This window comes from Galeopterus variegatus, unplaced genomic scaffold (assembly GCF_000696425.1).
Source record: "Galeopterus variegatus unplaced genomic scaffold, G_variegatus-3.0.2 Scaffold2672, whole genome shotgun sequence".
Lineage (NCBI taxonomy): Eukaryota > Metazoa > Chordata > Mammalia > Dermoptera > Cynocephalidae > Galeopterus > Galeopterus variegatus.
Genome location: NW_007728783.1, coordinates 29,042 through 53,047, shown reverse-complemented (window position 1 = coordinate 53,047; position 24,006 = coordinate 29,042). Strand labels below are relative to the sequence as shown.

Genomic DNA, 24,006 nt, shown 5'->3' with positions numbered 1-24,006 from the left:
GCCCGCCGCCCCGCTCCGCACGCGCCAGACGCCGCTCCGCCCGACGGCGACATGGGCGTCCTCCCGGTCCTGGAGGCCGGCGGCCGGCGCTGGCGGCCCCTGCTTCTCGCTCTCTTCCTCGCTGCGTCCCGAGGTAAGGTCGGCGGTGCGAGGCTGGGCGCTGGGGAAGGGCTCCGGGAGCGGACAGCTGGGAGCGGGGCGCAGGCCGGATCGGGCGTTCTGGGAGTCCCCTCAGCCGGACCTGACCCCCACCCCACCGCTCGGAGGCTGCTGGGACCGCTGGGCAGAGTGCACTGGCGCCTCTGCCAAGTGCCCCTGCCGGGCATTGGGTATATCTACAGGCTTTGACAGCTGCCCAAGCTGTAGGCAAGGCTTTTCCCTAAGGATTGCCTGTCCAACCTTTGCCTGCGCAGACAGCCAGGGCCGCAAGTAGCTTCTGCAGAGCAGGAGAGGAACAGGGTGGGGGCAGCCCCAGTGTGTTCTAGTGGATGTGACTGGCTTTTGACAGCTGTGGCATTTCCCTGCCCTGCTGGCCTCAGGGCTCCAGAATCTCAGAGGGTGCAGGGGGTATGCTCAGCGAGTGCCCTGTGTCCTGGTGACACTCCCGGCTGAGCCTTGGTGGGCACTGGTCAGGGTGGGCACTGGCCCACTCCTAGACATGGGCAGTGCTGCCCACCTGGCCCCAATCCCAAGGGCTTGATGGCCGGGAGTGAGCGGTCATCTGATTTCTGGCATACTAGCAAGGCTGCAGCTCAGGGACTAGAGTGGGGTTCTGGGGAGGATGGGTGACACTCTCCCAGCTCAGCCATCAGCCCCTTCTGGGTCCTTGGATAACTTACTCTGGCCTCAATTACCTCAGCTCAAACACAGAAGCCCCGCATAGGCAGGCGCCACTTTGCTCTTCTGAAGTCCAGACTATCACAACTCCAGATGGCGTCCTGGTCAGAAATAGAGGCTCCCAACGGGGTGGAGACAGAGGCCCTGGTACCCACATGGTGGCCCATCTTCTTGCTTGCCCAGAGCTGAAGAGGGTGGGTCTCAAGGGAAGAGGGAGCAAACAGCCTGTGGAACTAAACTTTATGGAAAAGGCCCAGGGAAAGTGTGAGTCATGCAGGGAGTCAGAGGGAGGCAGGAGGGAGGTGGCGGGCTTGGCAGAGGGACCAGTGGGTGGGTCAGAAGAAGAGAAAGAGGAGGATGGGGAAAGAGGGAGAGGAGAAGATTGGGATAACCTGGAAGACACCTCTGAAACAAACTGGAGTGCCTGTCGGCAGCGTGTTATCTCAGCATGTGGAGGCTGGCCTGGGCCTCTGATAAGGAGCAAGGGGCCCACACCCCACCGACAGAGCTGCGTGAGCCCTGGCCTGGAAGCTCCCCAAGATGATGGCTAAAGGGAGGGAGAGAGCTGGGGAGGCAGAGGATGGGTGAGTGGGGCAGTCCCAGCACTAAGGCCGTGGCTCGTGGCAGGGCATAGCTTCCAGAAGGAGCAGGGGAATGGTGGCAGGCAGGGACACAGTGACCTGCCCACCACAGATCACCTGCCCTGCCCCATCCTCCCCGAGTGACCCCATAAGTTCCTCTCAAGTACATTCATCAGGCCCTTCCTGTTTTCTTGTCCCTTCCCTGCCCTCATGTACCTGGGCTTCTCTCTGTTGAGAAGTCCCAGTTTGGGAAACTGAGTTATAGAGAACCAGGGCGTAGGGACCCAGCTCACAGATCATCCAGTAGCAGAGGAGCTCAGAACCCCTCGCCCTATATTATATTATAGAGAAGGCAGGAGCCTCCTCTCCCAGACGTCTTGGCTATTCAGACAACTTGGTGCACCAAAGGGCCATCTCTTCCTGAGCTCAGGGAGATCAGTAGGGCTTGATGTGGCTTTCCACTGAAAGGAGTCAGGAGAGGTCTCCTAGCTTTGAACTGCTCTGGGACTCAGTATTCTTCACTGTAATGGAGGCACCCTAATGGATATTCATCCAACTGCCTAGTGCAGTGAGCGCAAGGCAGATGGGAGGCCTGGCCGCCGGTGTGGTTGGGAGGGTCTGTGAGTTGGGAAGAATGCTCACCAGCCTGCTGAGGTGCTGGGTTGCCCTGGGAAGGATTGCTCAAGGTCAAAGCCCTTATGCCTGGGAAGGTGAGATGGAATGGCTGGTGCAGACCTGTTCTCCAGCTCTTCGGGCTGGGCCAACACTGAGGAAAATGGTAGGGGTGAGTATATTGCTCAGGAGCCCAGGAAACATCGAAGATACCCCCTTCTATGGTTGGACTCAGGGTGAGATGCATGGAGCCTAGGAAGCCAGGACCCAGCATACTCCAGGAGTGGGGGAACCTCCTCTTCCCCATAGGTATGCCCAGGACCTGTGGAAGTTACTGGCTTTGCCCTTTTATAGGCAGACTCAGGAGTCCCAAACTTGGGAACTAGCACATTCAAGCTCTTGGGGGTGCACTGGGGTTAGGGAGGAGAGACCCCATCTTCTGCTTCATGGTAAACTAGGTTGCAGGACCTTGTTGAGTAACCTGATGCTGCAAGCCTCTGACACAGCAGTGGCCAGCTCTTAGGAAGTCCGTGACCACCGCTCAGAGGCCCCAGAATGGAGAGAAACAGCCTTGAGGCCAGTCTGTGGGAATGAAGGGGCATCTACTCAATGCTAGGGACATCTAGGGGCCAGGGATACTGAGGAGCCCCTTCCTGAGCTGGGCTGGTTACTCCCATTTTCTCCCAAGCAGGGCAAGTGTTCCCTGCTGGGGCTTGACCTACCTGGGAGAGGTGGCCCAGGCAGGGGAGTGGGCTGCTGGGAAGCTAAAAGGGGCCACCTTCCTAAATGCACACAGTGTATAGGGTCTTAGGCCTGAAAGAAGAAAGGAAGGAAGGGGTCCTTGGGACCCATCTGGCCTGTTGGCACTGACTGAGCCCCACATATTGAGCTTAAGACTCCATATTTTAGGCCAACTATTGATCAAGGGTCAGTGGCCTCACCAGAGGAGGGTGAGCCAGGCATCAGCACTGCAGCTTCTGATGCCCAAAGCATCCCCTTGGCAGCAGTACTGGCATGCCCAAAGCCTTCCTGATGGCACACCTGTGTGGGAACAGTGGAGCAAGGAACCTGGGGGTTGGGTGCCCTGCCCACCAGGGCTTCCGTACAGCCCATTGCTTAACGGTTTTGCTTTGGAAGTCAATCAGGTGTAGGTTCACATTCCAAGATGGCCATTGACTGTTCTGTGACACTGGGCAAGTTACTCAGCATCCCCGAGCATGCTCCCCTATCTCTAAAACGGGGGCGATGATGGCACCTGCCTCAGAGGCTGCTGTGAACAGCCGATGAACAAACACTTAACCTGGTGCAGGCTCTTCATGAATGCTGTGTAAGATTATGTTATTTCTTGGCTTCTGGAGGCCACATTGGCTTTTCATCTGAGCTCCTTGCTGCCTACAGGGCCCTACAGAGTGCCTAGGGCATGGGAAGGCATTGGCTGACTTCCCTGGGATCAGACTCTCCGGAGTCCAGCCACCTGTAGGCACTCGTAGGCATTTACTGTCTGAAATGTCCACGGAGGTGCCTGCAGGTTCTCCTCTTAAAGTTGTCCAGAAATGGGGACGTTGCAACTTCAAGGCAAACTTGGCCCAGGGTTTTTTTTTCATCTCAGTGGGCTCTTTCTTGCATCTGATGTTTACATAGAGCATATTTACTTTGGCTGACATCCCCAGAGACAAAGACAGTGGACACCACTTTGCCCATCAGTAATTCAATAATGAAGTTGCTCTGCTACTGCCCAAGCAAGCCCAGTTTCTTTGAGCTTCCTACATAGGATCTTATTTCCCCTGGGGACCTAGGGTCAAGTCAAGCCTCTGCTGTTCACTCATCTTGGGACCACAAACACACACTTCCCCTATATCTGTGCAACAGGCAGGTTGGGAGGCAGGGTCTCCGTGAGGCTGACCACTCCCTCCTGCACGGTGATCCCATGACAGCGTATCCCCAGCTTCAGTTGTTTGCTCACTGCCTTTGTGATTTCTGCAGTATCTGCCTATCTTCATATTTACTTATTTTTTTCTTTAAATCTACTCATGCTTTTGTTTGAGTAAGTAGATTTTAAAAGGAAACTTTATATCACTGCCATAAGTGGAAAGCCAGCATCACTTGCCATAAATAAGACAAAATCACAAAAGTACACAATAGGAACACCAAATAAGGGTATTAAGTTCTAGTTGGAAACTTTAGCCTTGAGAAGGCTCCGAGTCTGAAACCTCCTGTTGTCCCTTGCAAAATAAAATAAAATAAATAACAAAAGAAAAAAAGGAGATTAACAAGTGAAAGAGATGTTTTGAAGACACATTGGTACCAAACTGGGACTTTCTCTTTGATGTAATCAGGACTGAAAGAGAATTGAAAAGGGAATAACCTTCTCTCTATATGATTCAACGTTATTTAATGTCGTAAAACCAAAAGTAAAACTACTTATGTTATAGACGCTGCCAGGCAAGCTGGGCCCTCATTGGCCAGCCATCTGTCCATTTTCAGGAAGGAGGTGGGGCCTCCAGTCAGTCCCTGGTTATCTCCAGTCTCTAGAGAGTAGTCAGATGGCACCAGACATCCTGAGGCTGGTTACCTGGGTTCAAATCCTGGCACCACCACTTACTAATTGTGAGACTCTAAGCAAGCTACGTAACCTCTCTGTGCTTCAGCTTCCTCATCTGTAAAGTGGAGATGATAACAGTACCTACCTCACAGGGTGGGAGGGTTAAACAAGCGAATCATGTAAAAGGGCCTAGAACGATGCCCGGCACAAAGCTTTTGCCTGGCTACTACTGCTACCACTAAGCCTCCTGCACCGATGGGAGGGAACAAAAGACTTGAATCTGAACTTTAGGAAATCTTCTCAGTATAGGCTCCTGGGGTACCTGGCTGCAGCTGGTAACCTGGTGGCACACAGTCTCCCTCAGGGAGGCACTGGGACTGTGGGAAGGAGTCATCTGGAGAAGCATCCAGTGACCAGGGCCTCTGGCCAGCTGCCCAGGCCCTCCCGGGGAGGCATGCTAGGCTCCAGCCCCGGATGCGTGAATGCTTTCCCAGGGTGCTGGAAGTGCCGCTTCCTCCAATACAGCCTGGCTTCCCCTTCCCGGCTTCCTTGGGCTGATGTGAATGGACACTTCCTGCGGGGGCAGGTATCAATAAACACATCTGAGATGCCTTTGTCCTCTCTGGCCAAAGAGCTCCGCGGGCAGACTTGCTGGCTTTAGGCCCTCAGCCTTCGCCCTGGGGCACTTCCTTTCTTAGCACTGGCAGACTCAGTCCTGATGGGTCCCTGCCTCTGTTTCCCTCTGAGCTCTGCATCTCCAAATAGACAGTAGGCTTTTGCCTACAGCACCTGTGGACCATCCTGGGGGTGTTGCCTAGCAGGGAGCTGGAACCAGGTTCTACGTCTGTTTGGGGCCCCCAATGAGGACAAAAACCAGGCCTTTTGCACCCAGTGCAGGGCCAGCCACAGCAGGTGATTAATAACTGTTTACTTGGCAACTCCTAGCAGCTGGACAGAGTTCAGCTGTTTGGGTGGGGCCTTCTAGGGCTGACTAACCAAGTTGGGGACCCACCTCCAAAGGCTGGGTGTTGCCTTGGTGACTGCAGGCTACACTCACGCCCTGTCAGGGAAAATACGCAGGCTCATCTACACCCACACACACCTGTGCATGCATACCCACAGGGGTTCACGGGGGGGGGGGGGGGGGGGGGGGGGGGGGGGGGGGGGGGCCTGCTGGGCCAAAAGAGGTAAGGGTCACACAAACTGGCATCCTGAGAAGATGCCAGATGAGCTCTTTTCTTCTGTGCTGGGACAGAATCTTTCACCAGAGGCTGAGCCCCACCCATGGCTGAGAGTGCCACAGCCGCTCTGCCAGAGGCCTGGCTCATGCAAGGACTTTGCTAAATATTTGTGGAATGAAAGAATGATGTTTTCAGTTTGGGCCTGAGGTCAACTCGCAGTCAGTTCATTCTTTCTAAATAGCTGAGTGATGAGGTGTCGGCCCTGTCTGCTGGAGGGGCGGCTCTTCCTGTCTGCAGTGTGGGGTTCCTGGGGTGTGGATCTCAGCTCAGCCACATTGGGCTGCGTGGCCCTGAGCAAATCGCTTGACTTCTCTGGATCTATTTCCTCATCTTTAAAATGGGGATGATATGTTGGTAACACCAAAGTCAAGGGTTTGGACCCCCGTACTGGCCAGGCACCAAACAAACCCAAACAAACAAACAAATAAAATGGGGATGATAATAGCCATGTCAGGGGGTGTTATGAGATTTAAATGAGACAAGTATAAAGTGCTCAGCAAGAGCCTAACACATAATAAGTGGTCATTAAACAGCCCTCCCCTCCTACCACAAGATTTCAGAGCTGGAGGGGGCCTAGGGACATGGGGAGTCTCTCAAGTTGAGATGAAGAAGGGCAGGTCCAGAGAAGGATGGCACCTGTCCAAGGACACACAGCAAGGACACAGCTAAGTGGGCATTGGGATCCAGGATCTTGTTGCCCAGGCCAGAGTTGTAATCCTGAGACCCAGAATTTTCCTGGTTCATAGCATTCTTCCTCCAGGTGCCCCTGCCCCCTTACCCAGTGGCAGGTAGGGGCCAGCCTCAGAGCACAGCACAGTGACTGGGTGGTTCCCATCTGGCACATGCTCAGGCCCAGGCTCGGGGTCATTTTCCTGTCGCACATGCTCTTGTCAACCCTGGAGCCAGGGGCCTTCCTCCCCACCCTCTTCCCCGGTCTCCGACAATGACCCAGGTGTCTGAAAGGATCTGCCCCTGACAATAAGCCACATCCTTCCACCAAATAATTATAATTCCAGCCGGGCTATACACATTCCCTGATAACACATGTGCTTGTGCGCAGGCGTGGAGGCTGGGGGGCGTGTGCAGGCCCCTCTGCGTGTCTATGTACTATTTTCCCCAACGCCGTGCCCTTGAGTTTCCTCCCAAGGGCAAGCTGCTCTGGCCCTTATCCAGGCTACAGTCTCTGACACAACAAACGAGATGTTTTCTGCACCTTTTGCTTGAAACTGAACACTCAGCCCTGCCCTCCCAACCTCCCAGTACAGCTTCTTCTTTTTTCCAAAAGGGGAAGAGATCCTTTTTAAGGCCTATGAGGTAGGTGACATGTGTGGGGGGTGTTGGGGATTGAGCAATGTCCCCTCTCCTGCTGTCCCTGAATCCTGCTTCCCTCTGTGTCCCCAGTGGGTTGTTAAGGAAATTGCCTCCAGGGCTGAAAATCCCTTCCTACCTGCTGTGGATGCAACCCTGGGGTCATTAACACCATTGCTTGGACTCTGAGGGCTCTCAGCCTGGTGCTCTGCCCCACCTCCCTGTTCACATGGACACCCAGCCTACCCACAAGCTAGCCCCAGCTTCTCACATCTTGGCCCCACCCCATCCACACCTCTGCCCACTTAGTGTCCCCTCCCCCAGCTTGGTACTCCACTTCTTGCTTTTGCCCCCACCTCTCCTCTGCCCAGCCCCCTCCACCCACCCTAGGCCTGAGACCTCCCGACATCTGAATTTAGCTCTGAGCCCCGGAGTGGTAAAGGGGGATTCTTCCTGGGAGCGCCTGGGAGAACCCTTTCCCTAAGTACTCCCCACCTCCACTTTCTGGCAAAGCCCTCGTTTTGCAGCCACACCCACCTCACACAGGCCTGTGCAGGGAAGTCCAGGCTGTCATTGACAAAGCCAGGAGCACAGCCAGGCTGCAGGGGTGAGAGCAATGGGTTAGCAGTCAGAGGAAAGTTGGCTAGTCCCTGCTCTGCCGGGTTTCTGCTGGGGACTTTGGGTGGTTCATCTCCTCTCTGAGCCTGAGGGTCACATCTGTAGAACGATGGGCTTGGGCAGTAGAGTCCCACCCCCTCTAGCCCAAGGAGCCAGTCTCATGCATCACAAACAAATGTCCATGGGGTCAAACAAATATGGTGAGAGAGTGAAGCAGGCCAGGTGGGACATTAGGGAGTAGTGGGGACTGTGGCAAACTGGAACACCAGTGTCCCATCTAAAGGGGAGGTTGCTACTCAGCTCCAGCTAACATTGCCTGTGGGAAAGCTTGTGTAGCTTTATATTATGAATTTTCAAAGTGAAGCTACCAGTCAGAATTTTCATATCAAATTCCTAGTTTTTAAATGTTGGCAATCTCAAAAAAATGTAAACTATGTTGAGGTACTCAAATAAAATATGTCTGAAGGCTTGGATGTGGCCTGTGGGATTCCAGTTTCTGAACTCTTTTCATCACTATAGTGTCTGGGTGCCTGAGTTTAATTCTGGCTCTAGCACTTGCTTTGTGATCTTCAGTGAGTTACATAATCTCTTCATGCCTTAGTTTCCTCATCAATGAAATGGGAATGAAAACCACACCTACTTATAGGGTTGTTAGATATGTCCATTAATCCCTTAGCATAGCACAAAATACATGCAATTTCTCATTACAGTTCTAAGTAGGTTCTGCTTTACCGGAGTTCATACGCTCTGGAACTTCACTCAAACCACGTTCCCTTTCTGGGTCTCTGTGTTCTGTCTGAAGAGGAGACTGATATCCTGCCAAATGAGTTCTGAAATCTCTGCTCACCTTGGCAATGAATTTCTAAAAGTCTGGACTTCCTAGACATGGCTCCCTCTCCTATGTGGGTGGAGTGAGGGCGAGGCTCTGACATGTGTCTGTCTTCCTTACCTTCTAGGACCTAAAACTCGAGTCGTGCAGACACACTCTTTGGGGCTATTGTTTGCTACCTCCTGATAATCTCCTTTATGTAAGCAATACAGGATTGTATTGATATGATAATTACAGTTATCAGTCATTCACAACTTAGTCAGAAAGAGTTTGAAGCCAGCTTCTCCATTCCATTGTGTTTTTCACTCCTAGGAAATGTTTCTTGAGTTGCTGCATGAATTAGAGACCCATCTAACTCCCATGTATCAAGCACCAACGACTAGCAAGGCACATTCAGAATACTTCATATAAATTATTACCAATCCTTGCCTCAACTCCACCAGGTAGATGTTTTCATTTCTGTTTTATTTTTTATGTTTTTTCCCCTTTTTGTCTTTTTTACTGACCGGCAACGGGATCGCAACCCTCGGTGTTGCGCCCGCACCGCGCTCAGCCAGTGAGCGGGAACCGGTCTCCACATGGGATCCGAACCCTTGGTGGGAGCACCGCCGCGCTTCCAAGCGGCGCACTCTCCAGTGTGCCACTGGGCCGGCCCCATTTCTGTTTTATAGTGAGCCATCTGAGGCTCAGAGTCTGGGTGACTCACAGCCACTGGACTCCTGTGCAGGCGGGTCCTACTCCAGAAGCCACCCCAGGCTGCCTCCCTCTTGACTGAGCAAGGTTGTCAGCTCTGCTGGTGGGCCCCTGCCTGCTGCTGAGGGTCCTGGGCTCTAAGGGCAGGGAAGGGGCGTCTGGAGGAGGAAGTACTGTTATCTTGGTTTCAGGCAGTGCCCCTGGCTGGGGCAATGAAGAGGACATATCAGTTTGGATTCTGTACAGATTTCCAAAACCTCCTTCCCTGTCTGCTGGGCCTACAACAGCCCCTGAGATGCCAATTAAGATAAAAATAGCACTAATGTATAAGAATCATAGCCATCCCTCTCATGTCTGCAGAGGGCATTAGAGCTCACATCTTGTGTCCTCGACTTTCCCTCATGCAGTCCTCTCACAACCCCGTGTGGTAGCTAATATTTTTCTCATAGCACAGATGAGCAAACTGGGGTTCACACAACTAGACAGAGGAGTGGGGAGTCTAGTCCTGGTATTCTGTTTTCAAAGCCAGTGCTTTTGAGAGTTAATACAGTTAAATGCTGAAGGATTAGGGTAGGGTAAAGAGCACCAGGGCGTTGCTTCATTTGCTTATTGAAAAAAAAAAAAAGACTAGAAAATATTTCTGAGGTTGGGTGGGAGGCAGGTGCATGGATGACAGTGCCTTTTATGCATTCCCTGTCCCTGTCCCTCAGACACCTGGGGTTTTCCTTCTTCCCCATCACCTTGCCTAGGGCACCCTTTCCACTTGCTGAAATCCTATCTGTCCATCAAGTCCAAAGACCCTTCGTCTCTCAGAAAGACCCCTGACCATCCCCAGAAGGCTGTTTCCTCCCTCCTCCAAGTGCCCTGAAGGCTGGCACTGGTTTGCCCTCTGCCCGTGGGGTTACTTCATCACAAATGCAGGCCTTGCCTGCCCAGCTAGATCGTCAGCTCCCAAGGGTGAGATATAGCACCTGGCATAGGCCTTGCACACGCAGGTCCTCTGTTAGTGCTCACTGATAAGGAGATGGGAAGGCATGTTCAGTCCTAGGGGTGGGAAAAGGCAGAAGGTGCTGATGGCCCCCAGGGGGTTGACTAAGGACAACGAGCTGCTGTTCCAAACAGGCTATCTGCTCCCCAGCCTGCCTCCCACCCAATAGTGCTGGGCATGGAGGCCGGGCAGTGCAGGATCCATCCTGGGTGGAGCCATGGCACCTGTAGTGCAGAGAGTTGGAGCCAGGACGCATGCTCTAACCAGGAGATGGACACATCCTGGCTGGGCCAGTCTGTCACCTGCCCTGGAGTCTCTTTGCCTTGGCCAGTATCCAGGGGCACGCCCATTTGGGGAATCTCCTGTGGCTCCTCCCATGCAGACTGGGATGGAGTCGGGTTCCTGTACTAATGAAGAAGCTGAGGCTTGGGGAGGTCAGCTGCTTTGCCCAGGGCCTGCAGCTGGGGCACTGGGAGTGATGCTGGCTCAGGCAGGTGATGGGGTTCTCTTCTCTCTGAGTAGGTCTGGCGGTAGCCTTCAAGGTTGCCACGCCGTATTCCCTACATGTGTGTCCCGAGGGGCAGAACGTCACCCTCACCTGCAGGCTCTTGGGCCCTGTGGCCAAAGCGCACGATGTGACCTTCTACAAGACATGGTACCGCAGCTCGCGGGGTGACGTGCAGGTCTGCTCGGAGCGCCGGCCCATCCGCAACCTCACGTTCCAGGACCTTCACCTGCACCACGGAGGCCACCAGTCCGCCAACACCAGCCAGGACCTTGCCCAGCGCCACGGGCTGGAATCGGCCTCCGACCACCATGGCAACTTCTCCATCACCATGCACAATCTGACCTTGCTGGATGGCGGCCTCTACTGCTGCCTCGTGGTGGAGATCAGGCACCACCACTCAGAGCACAGGGTCCACGGGGCCATAGAGCTGCAGGTGCAGAAAGGTGAGGGCATCCTGCATGTGACAGCCTGGGGAGTGTGAGCTGCTGTGTATCTGATGGTGTGACCGTATGTTACACTGCTGCACTGTGTGTGAGGCCATGTGGGTCACACTGGGACTCCAGGGGTGATGTGTGAGACAAGGTGGCTGCGAGTATGAGGTCAGCTGGTGTGATGGAGAGGGAGGGCATACGTGGCTCCATTTGTGACAGTGGGCTGTTTAATGTGAGAGGGTTACGTGCCTGGGCTCACAACAACACCAGGCTGTGGGGTATAGGCGGCAGCATGACTGCTGTGTGCCCTGAGGCACTCAGTCGGTGGATGACTGAATGTGTGTGTGTCCATCTGTGTGAGAATGCAGAGGCTGATGGACTGGACAGAGGTGTGGGCGCCAGCAGGTATTCATGTGGCCCTGGGGCAGCATGAGAAGGGGCAGGATGAGAACATGCCAGGGTGTGTGTGTGCACACGTGTGCAGGCTGCAGCTGGGTCGACACTGCTGAGTGGGCGCTGGCAGGAGTACCTGTGTCAGGAGGGGTACTCCAGCTGGACAAGCTGCCCTGGTCTCCTGGGCCTGACGCCCACCTAATGGCCCTTCTCTTTGTCCCTACAGGCAAAGACACAACATCCAAATGCATCGCGTACCCACCCGCCCCTCAGGAGAGTGAAAGTAAGGGACCGCTCTCTTGCCCCTTCCAGATTCTCTGTTCTCTGCCCTCATCCCGAACCCAGCCCCCATTCAGAACCCTGATCTCATCACCCCAAGCCCGAGGGCCCCCCAGTCCTCATCCCTCGCTGCTGCCCACCCCATTTGCTTCCTCCTCGGCCGCAGCCCCAGAAGCCCACTCCCCTTTCAGCTGGCCCCCAGAGTCTCTGCTCCTGACTTTCTGCAAGTGCCCCATGACAGGTATTGGGTGCCACAGGCTGCTGAGCTTGTTTTCAGTGATGCTGCTCCTGCCCACCAGCCCTCTGCAACCTGGAAGGCTGGAAGGCTGTGGGGGTCCTCTTGGTTTAGGGTTCAAATACTTAAAATTTCCTTGTTCTGTGTAGGGGCGGGGAGAAGGGAGAGGCTCAACAGGTGATAGAACTACCTTTCCTTGAGCTACTGTGTGCTGGTCACTGTGCTAAGTCCTTTTGAGTTTTATTATCTCAAGCGTTCTTATAAGAACTCTATGAAGTAGGAGTCACCATCTTCACCTACATACATGGGAACAGAGGCCCAGAGAGGTGGCACAGCTGGGGTTTGGCAGCAGGTCTACTTACCTCTGCCTACTTCGCCTTCTTCCCAGTTCAGGGAGGAGACTGGATGCACAGGGCAGTGGGTGGCAGTCAGCCCTCTGGTGTTTCTCCAGAGAGGTGCCCTGCAGGGTAAGTGGGGCACTGCTCTTAAAGGGTGCCTGGGCACTCAAAGGTCGGGTGAGAATGCCCAGGAGCTTGGAGACAGCAGGCAAGGGGGAGATGTTTTAGGAACACCCCCTTTTCTGAGAGGAGGGGCCTTGGCTTCCACATTGTCCTGTCCACCCAGTGTTTATCAGGCATCTAGTATGCACCAGCCCCCGCCCAGCCCCTGGAGATACACATGTGAAAACTGCATCCCTGGCCTCCAGGATGACATGAGCTAGGACTTAAGCTAGAATGGGGGGCAGCTGAGCTACGGCCCCAGCCAAACCCCAACACGAAGGCTGTGGTGACTTTTTTCTCAAAGTACTCTTTTTTCAAACCAACAAACAGGCTGGCCAGGAGCAAAATTAGAACACGCATTTTCCCTAAGGACTAAGAAAGTCTTTGGTTCAAGCCCGTCTCCTTGCACAACACACAGCCTGAGTGTCACCTCAGCATCAAGCTGCTACTGTCCTTACTTCCTCCAGGGGTGGCTCCTGCTTAGGTCCCCTTCCTTCTCACAACCATGCACGCACACATGTGTTCGTGTACAGGATAGGGTGACCAACCTGGAGGGACACGCGTGATGTTTACTTCCCCGTGGCTCCTTCCACTCTGAGCAACACTCAGTCCCACTTCCTCTGTTGCGCTGCCACAGAGCTGCAAGGACCTTAGAGACCATCACCTCCATCACTGCCCCCATGTCACAGGTGGGGAAACTGAGGTCCAGGCAGGTGAAGGGACTTGCTCCCAGTCTTTCAGACCCAGAGCCACAGGGGATGCCAGAAAACCTGACTCTCAGTGTGCACACCCTGCCTGAGCACCGGCTGCCTTCTCTTGTTGATATGACTTTATGGTTTCAGTCTTGGGGACAGAGACAAGAGATGTCAAAGAGGACAGTGATAGAGAGACCAGATGCAAAATGTAGAGGGAGCAAAGGTTTGGTTCACTTCTGATCTAGACTCTAGAGAAGCAGCTGCTGGAATTCAGGGAAAAGGATGCACCCGGGAAAACCCAGGGGTCAGGCTGATAAGAGCCCGAGGGTGAGGCAGAATCCTTGAACTTGACTGCCAAGAGTGGGTCAGACTTCCTTTGCTGGGCATCTCTGCCCTTGGGTTTTGACATTTTCATCCCTCTCCAGTTCATGGGATGTGAAGCCTCACTCTGGTCCCTACTTCTCTGAGCTACTGTCCACAGCAAACTGGCTCCTCGAGGGCCCAAGGGACATGTTTGCTTCTGTCCCAGCAGTTGAGGGCAGAGGGGTGGCTTCAATGACCTCTGAAGTCCACTTCCAAACCCTTGGTTCTAGCAGTCTGGAGAAACCTGGCCATACTTTTGGGTGGGGTATGGGGGCTTTGGATAGCACCTCCACTCTCAGAGTGCCATTTCCGCACTGAGCAATGGGAGCAGGTGTGTCCCTTTTTTTCCAACAGGGAGGCAATCAGTGTTGTCTGAGGGGTTGAATCAGGGATCAAAAACTCATATACCCCAGGACCAGGAGCCAGTGAGCGAGACAGGAGGGTGAAGTGGAGACTGCGGAGAGCACCCAGGCGTCAGTCTGTAAGAGCAGACCCAACTGCTGTGTCAGGACGGGGCCCAGGGTTTCCAGGACCACTAAATTTTCAAGTGAAGCCAGAAGCCAGATTTTACAAGAACTCTCTTAACTCTGAATTTTAAAACGTTGTCAACTAATAAAAAATAAATTAGGTACTACGTGGGCTGTGGTTGCAACCTGAGTCCATCCTAAAGGCAATGTGGTAAAGTGGTGAAGGGCACAGACCCTGAAATCTGCCACGTTGCTTAACCTCTCTGTGCCTCAGTTTTCTCATCTGCAAAATGGAGATGATGATTATAATAGCACTTATTTTCCAGGGTTGTTATGAGGCTAAAATGAGGTTCCAAACATAAAGCACTAAGAACCATGCCTGGCGCAGTCAGAGTAAGTGCTGTGTAAGTGTTGGCTGCTATTTATTCTTTTTTTTTTTTTTTTTTTAAAAGATGACCGGTAAGGGGATCTTAACCCTTGACTTGGTGCTGTCGGCACCACGCCCAGCCAGCGAGCGAACCGGCCATCCCCATATGGGATCCGAACCCGGGGCCTTGGTGTTATCAGCACCGCACTCTCCCGAGTGAGCCACCGGGCCGGCCCGGCTGCTATTTATTCTTGATGTGGAACTCTAGGCCTGTCTTTCCAAGTCGACTTGTCCATTCCCCTTTGCCAAGGCAGGATGGTAAGTAGATGGTAGCAGATGGTAGGCACGGTCCCGTTTTCTAACAGTTGTAGAAATATTTGCCTGGTGACCCATGTCACTGTTCTGGGTGCTGCTCTCCACTATTGCTTACCTCTGGAAAGATCCCAACCCCTGCTCTCTCTAAGCCAGGTGTTCAATAGCCAGCCTTGGGACCTGATCAGATAATGATGCTTCTGGCCACGAAGTCCTTTGAGTTTTCCTTCTCTAACTGCAGCCCAAGCCTCTTAATGTTATCCTTGGGACGGAGGACAGTAGCTAGATTATGAAATGATATGAAAGTCCAAGTCGGCCTGAGGTGGGGGGAGGTGATGGGAGTGGGAGGGAGTGAGATTGGGGAAGTTGGTGCCCGAGCAGCTCCTGCACTGCTGAGGGGCTGTGGTTTTTCACTGAGCCCAGGGAAGGGGGATGGGATAGCCCATCTATTTGTGAACCCCTCTTCACCCCCCAACACAGCAGGATGTGCTGTCTGCTTTCATTCAGTCTCCTCCCTGGGGAACCTCAGCAGCCAGACTCCCTCCTCTGCATATATCCACTGGGTTCCAGGCAGACCCTGGACAAAGACACCCCACCCCCACTCTGTGGCATAAGGGTCTGCCTGGCACTCTCCTCTGCCGGCGGCTGATCACCTTCCTAGAATGGGCCTGGCTCTGGAGGGTGACCAAGCACTCCCCTCCTCCAGCGGGTGCCAGACTGAACACTGGCCACGCAGAGGGGGAGGGTAGGCTTTGCAGAGGAGCCCATAGCTTCAGAGGGCAGCTGGGCCTGTGGACCTGTCCCCAAACTCTTCCTCCCTGCCACCCCCGGTCCCAGCCCCAGCTCTCAGCCCAGGTTGTAAGGACACCTCAGGCTCTGAAGTGAAACCAAGTCCTGATCGCAGAGGGGAACTCCACCTGGGGACGAGAGTCAGGCTCATCCCCAAAGCAGATGAGGAGCTAGAATTCATGAGCACCTGGTGAACTGCACTAAATGTTGCTTAGTAACAGTCCAGAGAAGACCTGCTCTGATGGTTAGAAAAGAGTGTGGCTTCTCAGATAATTTTGCACACTAAGGTCCTTTGATGGGGTTTAGAAACCTGAAATGTCTGAGTTATAGAATGTTTTTACTTTCAATATTCCACAGCAAAATGCAGCCCTGCTAAGGCCTGCAGGGAACCTGCCGTAATGTGGAGCAGAACTTGCTTTGTAATTAGCACAGCAACTGTTCCTGTACCAGTGTGTACTTCTAAAGTCCTGAAAACAGTTTGTTCTCTCCAGTGTGTGAACAAACCCCTGAAAGCTTGTTTACGTCATTGCGTTGTTCAGCAATACAATAACATAAAAAGTGCCTTTATTCCCAAATAAACAGTGCAAAGGCAACCTTTAGACCCAGCATATCCCCTTCCCAAAGCTCTCTAGGGGTGATGTTGACACTGTGACAAGCACCCCAGCTCATCTTTTGGCAGAGGGAAGGGCTAAAATCGGGAAGGAAATGTGTTTACGCTGGTTGTGGTTCTGAGGGCACTTCTGTTCCCAGCTAAACTCCTGGAGTCAGCAGATGGAGTAAAATAAGTCAAACTTCCCCATGCTGTGGGCTTGTGAAGCACTGCAACATTTTTGGGGGGCAATTTAGCAATAGCCTAAAAGAAAACACATATTCTTTTTGGCTCAGCACTTCGTCTGCTAGGAAGTTACCTACAGATTTACTTGCCCGAGTGAGCAGAGACGTGTGCATGAGAAGTTCATTGCTGTGTTATTAGTTATGTTGAAAATGGAAGCAAACAGCATGTCCACCAATAGGGGACTGTTTCAATAAATTCGCGGTGAGCTCTGTGATAAAGCCCCAAATAGAATGACACAGGTGTCTTTATCGATATAGAGAGGTGTCCAAGTTATGAGCAGAGAGAAAAGCAATTGTCATGTGATCTCACACCTGCTGCATATGCAGGGAATATATCTAGATGGGTACATCAGGGACTGCGGACAGCGATTATCTTTTTGGAGGGGGCCTGGGTACAGGGAGAGGAAGAGACTTTTGAATATTTTTTTTAACTTGTACTTTTTTTTTTTTGTAATTTTAAAAGTTTAAAGTTTAGAAATGTCAGGCAAGCACTCACGTTTCTCTAGTTCTCACCGCAAATGTTTTTCCCCAAGGCATGTGTGTGAGATCAAGGGGTGAGGATTCTAGAGGCCCCACCCCATAGCTAAGGGGTCTCTTGGGGTGAGTTGGGGCTTTTTATTTTTTATTGTGGTAAAACATATAAAACATAAAATTTACCATTTTACCCATTTTCCAGTGTACAATTCAGTGGCATTAATTACAGTCACAATGTTGTCCAACCATCACCACCATCTATTTCCAAAACTTTTTCATCCCTTGCACTCCTTTTGACCTTGAACTCCGTGGCATGGAGTCTGTAAAGGGCCTGTTCCCCTTTTTCAGGGAACAACCTGCAGCCCAGGGCAGTTGAGCGGTCCCTTATGTGCTGGGATGAGGACTCCGTTCTTTCTCTTCCCTGGAACCGCCTCAGCTATAAGCAGCGGGCCTCATTTCTGGGTGCTCTGGGCCCACTTGGGGACAGGCATAGAGCTTGCTTTGAAGGGGATCCCTAGGCCTTCCGTGCCTTTGTAGGTCACTGAAGGTCAGGCTGTAGGGCCCTGGGTAAAGGTGGTTCCTCTCGCTGCACGGCCTTCCCTCTCTGGGCCTCAGTTTCCCCTCAGGGGGAACAGTGGAAATGGGACCTCACCTTGGCTGCCTCTTTGCCCTTTCAGGCATCACAGCTGCGGCCCTGGCAACGGGTGCTTGCATCGTGGGGATCCTCTGTCTCCCTCTCATCTTGCTCCTGGTCTACAAGCAAAGGCAGGTGGCCTCCAACCGCCGTGAGTATCCCTGCCCGCCCAGGGTGAGCGACCTGCCCTAGCCCCAGCTTAGCTCCTGGGATTAGCAAAGGCATGAGGTAGGCACAATTCCTGTCTGTTCCAGAAGTGGGAGCTGCACTCCCTGAAAGGAGCCAGGCTCAATGGCCCAGAGAGGAGAGGACCCAGGCCTGCCATGTCCAAGGCCCGAGTGCCCACCAGCCCCTTTGGCTCCTGGGCAGCGCTGGCTTGGTACTCTATAAACACCTGTTGAATGAACGAATAATCATGTGGAGTAACTCCAATTGGTTTATAAAAATGCTGCCACTCAGAGATCCTTTGGGAACCTGCTCTAAGGTATAGGTGGGCTCGTTTTGTAATTAGTAGCAATCATTGGGATAAAAATGACCTTTGGAATATTAGAAGTGGGAGGGGTCTTAGAGATAACATAGTTCAACCCCTTCCTTTTACTGATGAGAAAGAGCAGTGGGGTTAAACAGCTAACTGGATGTTACATAACTCAGTAAGTGGCAGAACTGGGCTCCACCTCTGAGCTTTCTACTCATGCTCTTTCCAGGGAATATAATTCCACCATATAATCAAAATGCTCATCAGCGTGAGCACCGTAGCCAACAGCCCCAACCGATACGGCTGCTGTGCTAGGCACTGTGGCAACCCTGTTATAGACATTCTCTCACTTATTCCTCAGAACAGCTCCAAGAATTTGGTACTACCATTGTCCCCATTTTACAGATGAGCAAACTGAGGCTCAGAGAAGTTGTGTAACTACCTAACGAACCACGCAGTGAATAAGTGGTGGAGCCAGGCTTCAAGTCACGGCCACAAACACCTTTCACTTTCCCTCCTCCCCAGGTGACAGTGCCCCTTGCCTGGCCTCTGACCCCTCCCGTGAGCCTGGTTAGTCTGACTCCTCCTAGAGCAGGAGGGGGGGAGTCCTTTGCCCTCGCACCCCTCCCTGGCCTCTTCCCCTCTGCCTGGCCACAGAAGGTAACTGAGGGAGGACTGCTCTGTCACCAGGTGGCTTTGGCTCACACCTGATTTCCTTTGGCTGGCCCCTTCAGCTCCCCTCCCTCCTGGGGGCCCCATAATGGGTCACTCGGGGGCTGTGGCCACGTCACCCTGACTCCCATATTCCTCTCACAAAACCAACCACAGCCTACCCACAGGAAGGCCCCAAGGTTGGGGGTGGGGTAGGGGCAGGAGAAGGGGTTGGAACAGAAGAGGAACCCAGGGGTTCAGCAAGGCAGAGAAATGTCTGCAGAGCAGCCCCCAGCTCCTGCTCATCCGAGTTGCATGCCCACAGAGGTGGGCAGCAGACGAGGAAGGAGACCCACTCGGCAAGGCTCATCTCCCAGAAAAAGAGGTGCTTTCTGTCCCCTTTACTCCAGACCACACCGCTGCCTCATCACATGATCAGAACAGGGGACAGGAACTGGAAGAAAAACCACATTCCAGGGGAGGGTGCTGTGTGGCTGCAGGGGTGTGCTAGGGGCTGTGCTCCTGCCTTTGTTGCCTCCCAGGCTTCCTCACAGGATCCCCAGAGCTGGTCCAAGGCTCTGCCCCTGTCCCAGGCCTGTCCCCGGGGTGGGGGACGGTTGGAGGAAGGAAAATCAGAGAAGGGACAGTCCCAGGCCAGAACACTGTGGCAGCGTCCCGAGGACACGGGGAGCCTGGGCCAGCCCCCAGTACCTCCTACTGCACTCACCGCAGCCTCCCTGCTGACTCTTGGGGCTCCCTAGAGGAAGGTTCCTACTCTGTCTCAGGATAAGACCTATGAATGGGACATTGATGATCTGGACTGAAAGAAGGGGCATGTGGGCACAGTGGACTGGCCAGGGGTGCGCTGTGACTCATGTTGAGTACATCTGCAGAAACTCTAAGCAGACCTGTTCTGTGATGGGCAGCCACTTTATAGCCCCTTGTCCCCAGACTTAATATACGCAGTAGCAGAAGAATATCAATGATTTATCTTCTAATGAAAATATTTTAAATCCAATCCCCTTCCCCCTCCAGAAAAAAAAAAAAAAAAAGAGAGAATAAAAAATTAGTCGTATGACTTAAGTCATAGAGATAGACACAAGAGATGCCAGAGGGGACGATGCTAGAGAGACCAGGTATAAAATGGAGAGAGAGCAGAGGTTTGGTTCATTTCTCTCAATCTAGACTCCAGAGAAGCAGCTGCTGGAATTCAGGGAAAAGAAAGCACCTGGGAAATCCCAGGGGTCAGGCCACAAGTGGTGCAGCAGCTCGGGGGGTGTGTGGAGATGCGCTCCGGGCAGGAGACTGGCCTGGCACCTCCGGGGCCTGCTCAGGAGTGAGCCACACTCAGGAAAAAAGAAAAAGAAAGGGCTGGAAGGAAGGCAGTCCGCTGAAGAGGCCAACAGGTGTGGATTCCTATCTAGCTTTAGACTGAGACTCGGTTTCCCCAGCTGTAAAATGGGATCATCAGTCCTCACCCCAAACAGTGGCAGGGGACGGGAGGAGGGAATACATGTTGCGCAGCTGCATGAAGCCTGACATGGGGGAGTCGCCCCATAAACAGTAGCGGTGATTCTAGGAGATTTCAGGAAATTTTGTGCAACTTCCCCATGTTTGTTCTGTTGTTGTGCCCCTCCCCACTTGTTTCCCCATAGTAATCAGCAGTAAAGCTCCTTAAAACGAGAAGGATCTGGGGAGTACATGCAGAGCTGCACAAAAGAGGGAAGTTGGGGCCGCTGCATCTAGCTGGTGGCCAGTTTGGGGGGTGGAGAACCCCAAGAGCGGGGCAAGACAGCAGCAGCTGGATGAGCAGAAAGTAGATGGAGTGGCTGGGAAATGGTGGGGTGCTTGGACCCCCTAAAGGTCCCCTGAGGGATGTTACCTCTAATGTCACCCTATTAGCAACATAGGCGATGGGACAGAGAAGACTAGGAACCCTCTGATAAGGAAGTGACCTTGAACATTCTCACCCAGTAAGTCATGGCTAAAGATCAGAACATGGCAAATGTTCAAACAGGAAACAACAGTTAGCAAATTCTGGACCCAAGCCCTTGGTTGATACTTAAGTCCTGAAGGTCTGACACTGCTTGAAGTCAAGCCATAGGACCAAGCATTGGCTGCCTTTGGTTTCCTGGTGGCAAATACTGTCCTACACACTTGGAAACTGCAGGCTGAATTTCATTTATCAAAGGTCAAAATGGGCCATTCGTTGAGGCCCCATCTGCTGGACAGACACACAGAGCATTGCCAGATGGGCCTCTGGAGTGAACAGAAGTGGAGTCTAGGCTGTGTAGGCCCGGGGGTGGGGTGGTCTTCCAGCAGGGGCAGGAATACTGTCCGGGGAAGCCTTCCCTCCTGTGACCAGCTTCTCTGTCTGTCTGTCCCTAGGTGCCCAGGAGCTGGTGCGGATGGACAGGTAAGGCCCATGTGGACCTTGAGAAAACTTCCCAGGGCCAGATGCCTGGGAGGAGAAATTTCTGTGCAGTAGGGCCCCTGTTTAGCTGCCTAGCACAGCTGGTCAGAAGCACATCCGCCATCTGCTGCCGAAGCCTACACATCTTGTGCTGGTTGGCCGTTCTCCCTGCCACCCCTCAGCCAGTGAGCTGAGCTCTGATTTTGCTTGGATATGCTGTGCACCCACCTTTGGGCCTCAGTGGTCAGCCTGGGCTAGGACGGGGAGGGAGAATAAGCACCTGATCAGAGGCAGACACTGAAACATGCAAGGGAGGCCGCGGGGCTCCACCCAGACACACACCTGGAGCTGTGGCTCCTCCCTGCAGTGCACGCCAAGGAGAAAGCTGTCAGGTCACTGCAGGCCAGAGGCACAAGGGACCCAGAGTGGGGTAGCAGGCTGGGGATGAAGTGGATAGGTGTGTGTGTGTTAGAGCACCCTGGGCAGGATGCTGGCAGGAAGCCTGGCTCTCAGGATGTGCTCAGGGAATAAGCCACACTTGGGTACTTTGTCCCAGTACCTGCAATACCAGATTTGAAAGGGATAATTTTCAAGACAAGTCAAAGGAGTTCCTGTTAGTGATCCTGCTAGAATCTCAGAGTTGGAGGGCCTTCAGAGGTTATCTCACTCCCAACCAGGAAGAGAAGAGAACCCCTCTCCTCAGCTCAAGACAAGCTTTGGGATGTCCTAATGCCATTAACTCTACTGACCAAAGAGAAACTTGTCCCCAAACTCCTGAGGCTGGTGTCCTTGAAGTGCCTCTGACCCCAGGCTTCCTGGCTGGGGCTAGGGCTGAGGGCACAGCCCATAGGGAGGAACTGGGGTCTGTTCTGATGGCTACCCTACTGCCCTTGCTTAAGGAAGGGCTGAGAGTGCAGCCCATGGCCTTTTCTCTGTGGGCCTGGCTCCTCCCTTCCTGCAGGGGTGGGGGTGGGGGGAGGCTGCCGAGGCTTGGGGTGGGAGAGGCAGTGAGGGCAGAGACTGTACTTCAGGCAGCACAGACGACCTTCAATTCTCATTCTCTGGCAGCAACACTCAAGGAATTGAAAATCCCGGCTTTGAGGCCTCTCCACCCTCCCAGGGGATGCCTGAGACCAAGCCCAGGCCCCCACTATCCTATGTGGCCCAGAGGCAGACTTCTGAGTCTGGGCGGCACCTGCTCTCCGAGCCCAGCACTCCCCTGTCTCCTCCGGGCCCCGGAGAAGTCTTCTTCCCATCCCTGGGTAAGTGCTTCCCGACCCTCCCAACACCTTGTCCTGCAAGGTCATGATCCATGGCCCAGAGGCCATGAGCCTCACTCCCCACCCCCCATGTGAGTCCTCCCAGCCTCATGGTGTGGGGTTGGGGGGTGAGGGACAGAGGAGCCTCCGCTCACTTTTCTTCTTTCTTTTGCAGACCCTGTCCCTGACTCCCCAAACTTTGAGGTCATCTAGACCAGCTGGGGGACAGTGGGCAGTTGTGGCTGGGTCTGGGGCAGGTGCATTTGAGCCAGGGCTGGCCTTCCAGGTGGCCTCCTTGGCCTTAGCCCTGGTTTGCCTGCTCCTGTTCTGAGCCTAGACTCTGTGATACTCCTGATGCCCAGACCCTCAACCACTCTGGATGCTACATGGGGGCAGGGAGAAGATGCTGGAACGCTCAGCCCCTGTCCCAAGGACGTTGGGGTGTTGGGATCCCCCCTAGAGACCTGAAATTCACCAGCTACAGATGCCAAATGCCTTATATCCTAAGAAGTCTCAGAATTTCCAGCTCTGCAGCAGCCTCTTCCCTGGGACATGCCTTGGGACGTGCCAGCATGGATGGGACAAGATGGGCACTGGGCAGACTCCTGGTGTCCCCCTCCCAGGCATGAGACACAGGACAAGATGTGGGAGGCCCCTCCCTACTGTGACTGATCTGGCCCCCCCATCTCGCCTGAGGCTGCTCGTCTGTTAGGCTCCTCTTCACACCCACGGGGGCTCTGGGACCGGGTCTGTTCCCTGGCCTCTGGTGCCTTCCCCAGCTGCCTCCTATCAGCAATCGCTCAGAGGATCTGTCAACAGGTGAAGTGTATCTGGGGCTCCCACTGCCTGCATTCTGGACTGCAGAGTTCAGTGGCCAGAGGCCCTGAAAGGGGAAGTCCATATTGGGGCACGGTGGCCACTGTGAGCCAACTGGTATCTTGGGTAATCTGAGGCCAGGCCAGAAGTTGCGCCACCCATTGCAGTGAGGGAGGGCGGTGAGGCCTGCTGGGAAGGTGAGTGGAGAGGGGCTCCCTGGCCCTCCCTGTCCCCTCCTCCCACTGCTTAGCGTAGCAAGGTTGACCACGTAATGTCTTGTCCACACTGGGACACTTCTGAGTACAAAAAGAGGGTGCTTTTAAAAGCTACATGGCGCAACAGGTGCAAACCCTGTGGATGGATGGTAGGAACCGGTTTTAAGCCCCCTCTGCTTCTGAAGTGTCTGAGGCCTCGGGAGCCCTCCTCCCCCAGCCCCAGCCCACGGTCTTCCTTCCATACAATCCGTGCCTGGAGTCTTCACCTCAGAGTGACCCATCGGGTGGGAGGAGTGGATGGCGTGTTCCCACTCCACTCCGGGACCCTGCTCCCATCTCCTGCTTCCGGGCATGACCTGTTTTGTTTTTATACACGTATGCAAGGGGAGTCCTTTGTGGAATTGTGGCTGAAGGATTGTAGAGCATGGGAGAGGAAGGGTGGGGGGTGTCTCTGTATACTCTGGGTGGAAACAGGGAAGGTGGTGCCTGAGCTTGGGGAGGGGTGAGGCTGGGCTGGGCAACTCCCCTCCAGCCTCCAGTGGGACAGGACCCCAAGCACTGCAGAGGGCCAGTTCTAGTCTGGACATTGGTCTTCCAGCAGCCTACACTGGCTCTCCTGAGCTGGGCCTGGGTGCCAAGAGCCAGGT

At 53.8% G+C, this 24,006-nt stretch overlaps 2 protein-coding genes across 2 annotated transcripts in view; one reads left to right on the top strand and one right to left on the bottom strand.

Moving 5' to 3' along the window:
- CDH23 (cadherin-related 23) overlaps window positions 1-928 on the bottom strand; it is a 40,617-nt gene extending 39,689 nt beyond the window's left edge. Inside the window, exon 1 of the mRNA XM_008582573.1 lies at window positions 855-928. The gene's annotated coding sequence lies outside the window, so the exon portion shown is untranslated. The remainder of the gene's footprint in view (window positions 1-854) is intronic.
- LOC103598570 (chromosome unknown open reading frame, human C10orf54) lies at window positions 49-23,485 on the top strand. The gene is made up of 7 exons (XM_008582577.1): window positions 49-133; window positions 10,772-11,200; window positions 11,808-11,864; window positions 17,574-17,681; window positions 21,045-21,072; window positions 22,138-22,331; window positions 22,504-23,485. Exons 1-7 carry the CDS (start codon window positions 52-54, stop codon window positions 22,539-22,541), a joined length of 936 nt encoding a protein of 311 aa, XP_008580799.1. The 5' UTR covers window positions 49-51; the 3' UTR covers window positions 22,542-23,485.
- Window positions 23,486-24,006: the final 521 nt, after the last annotated feature.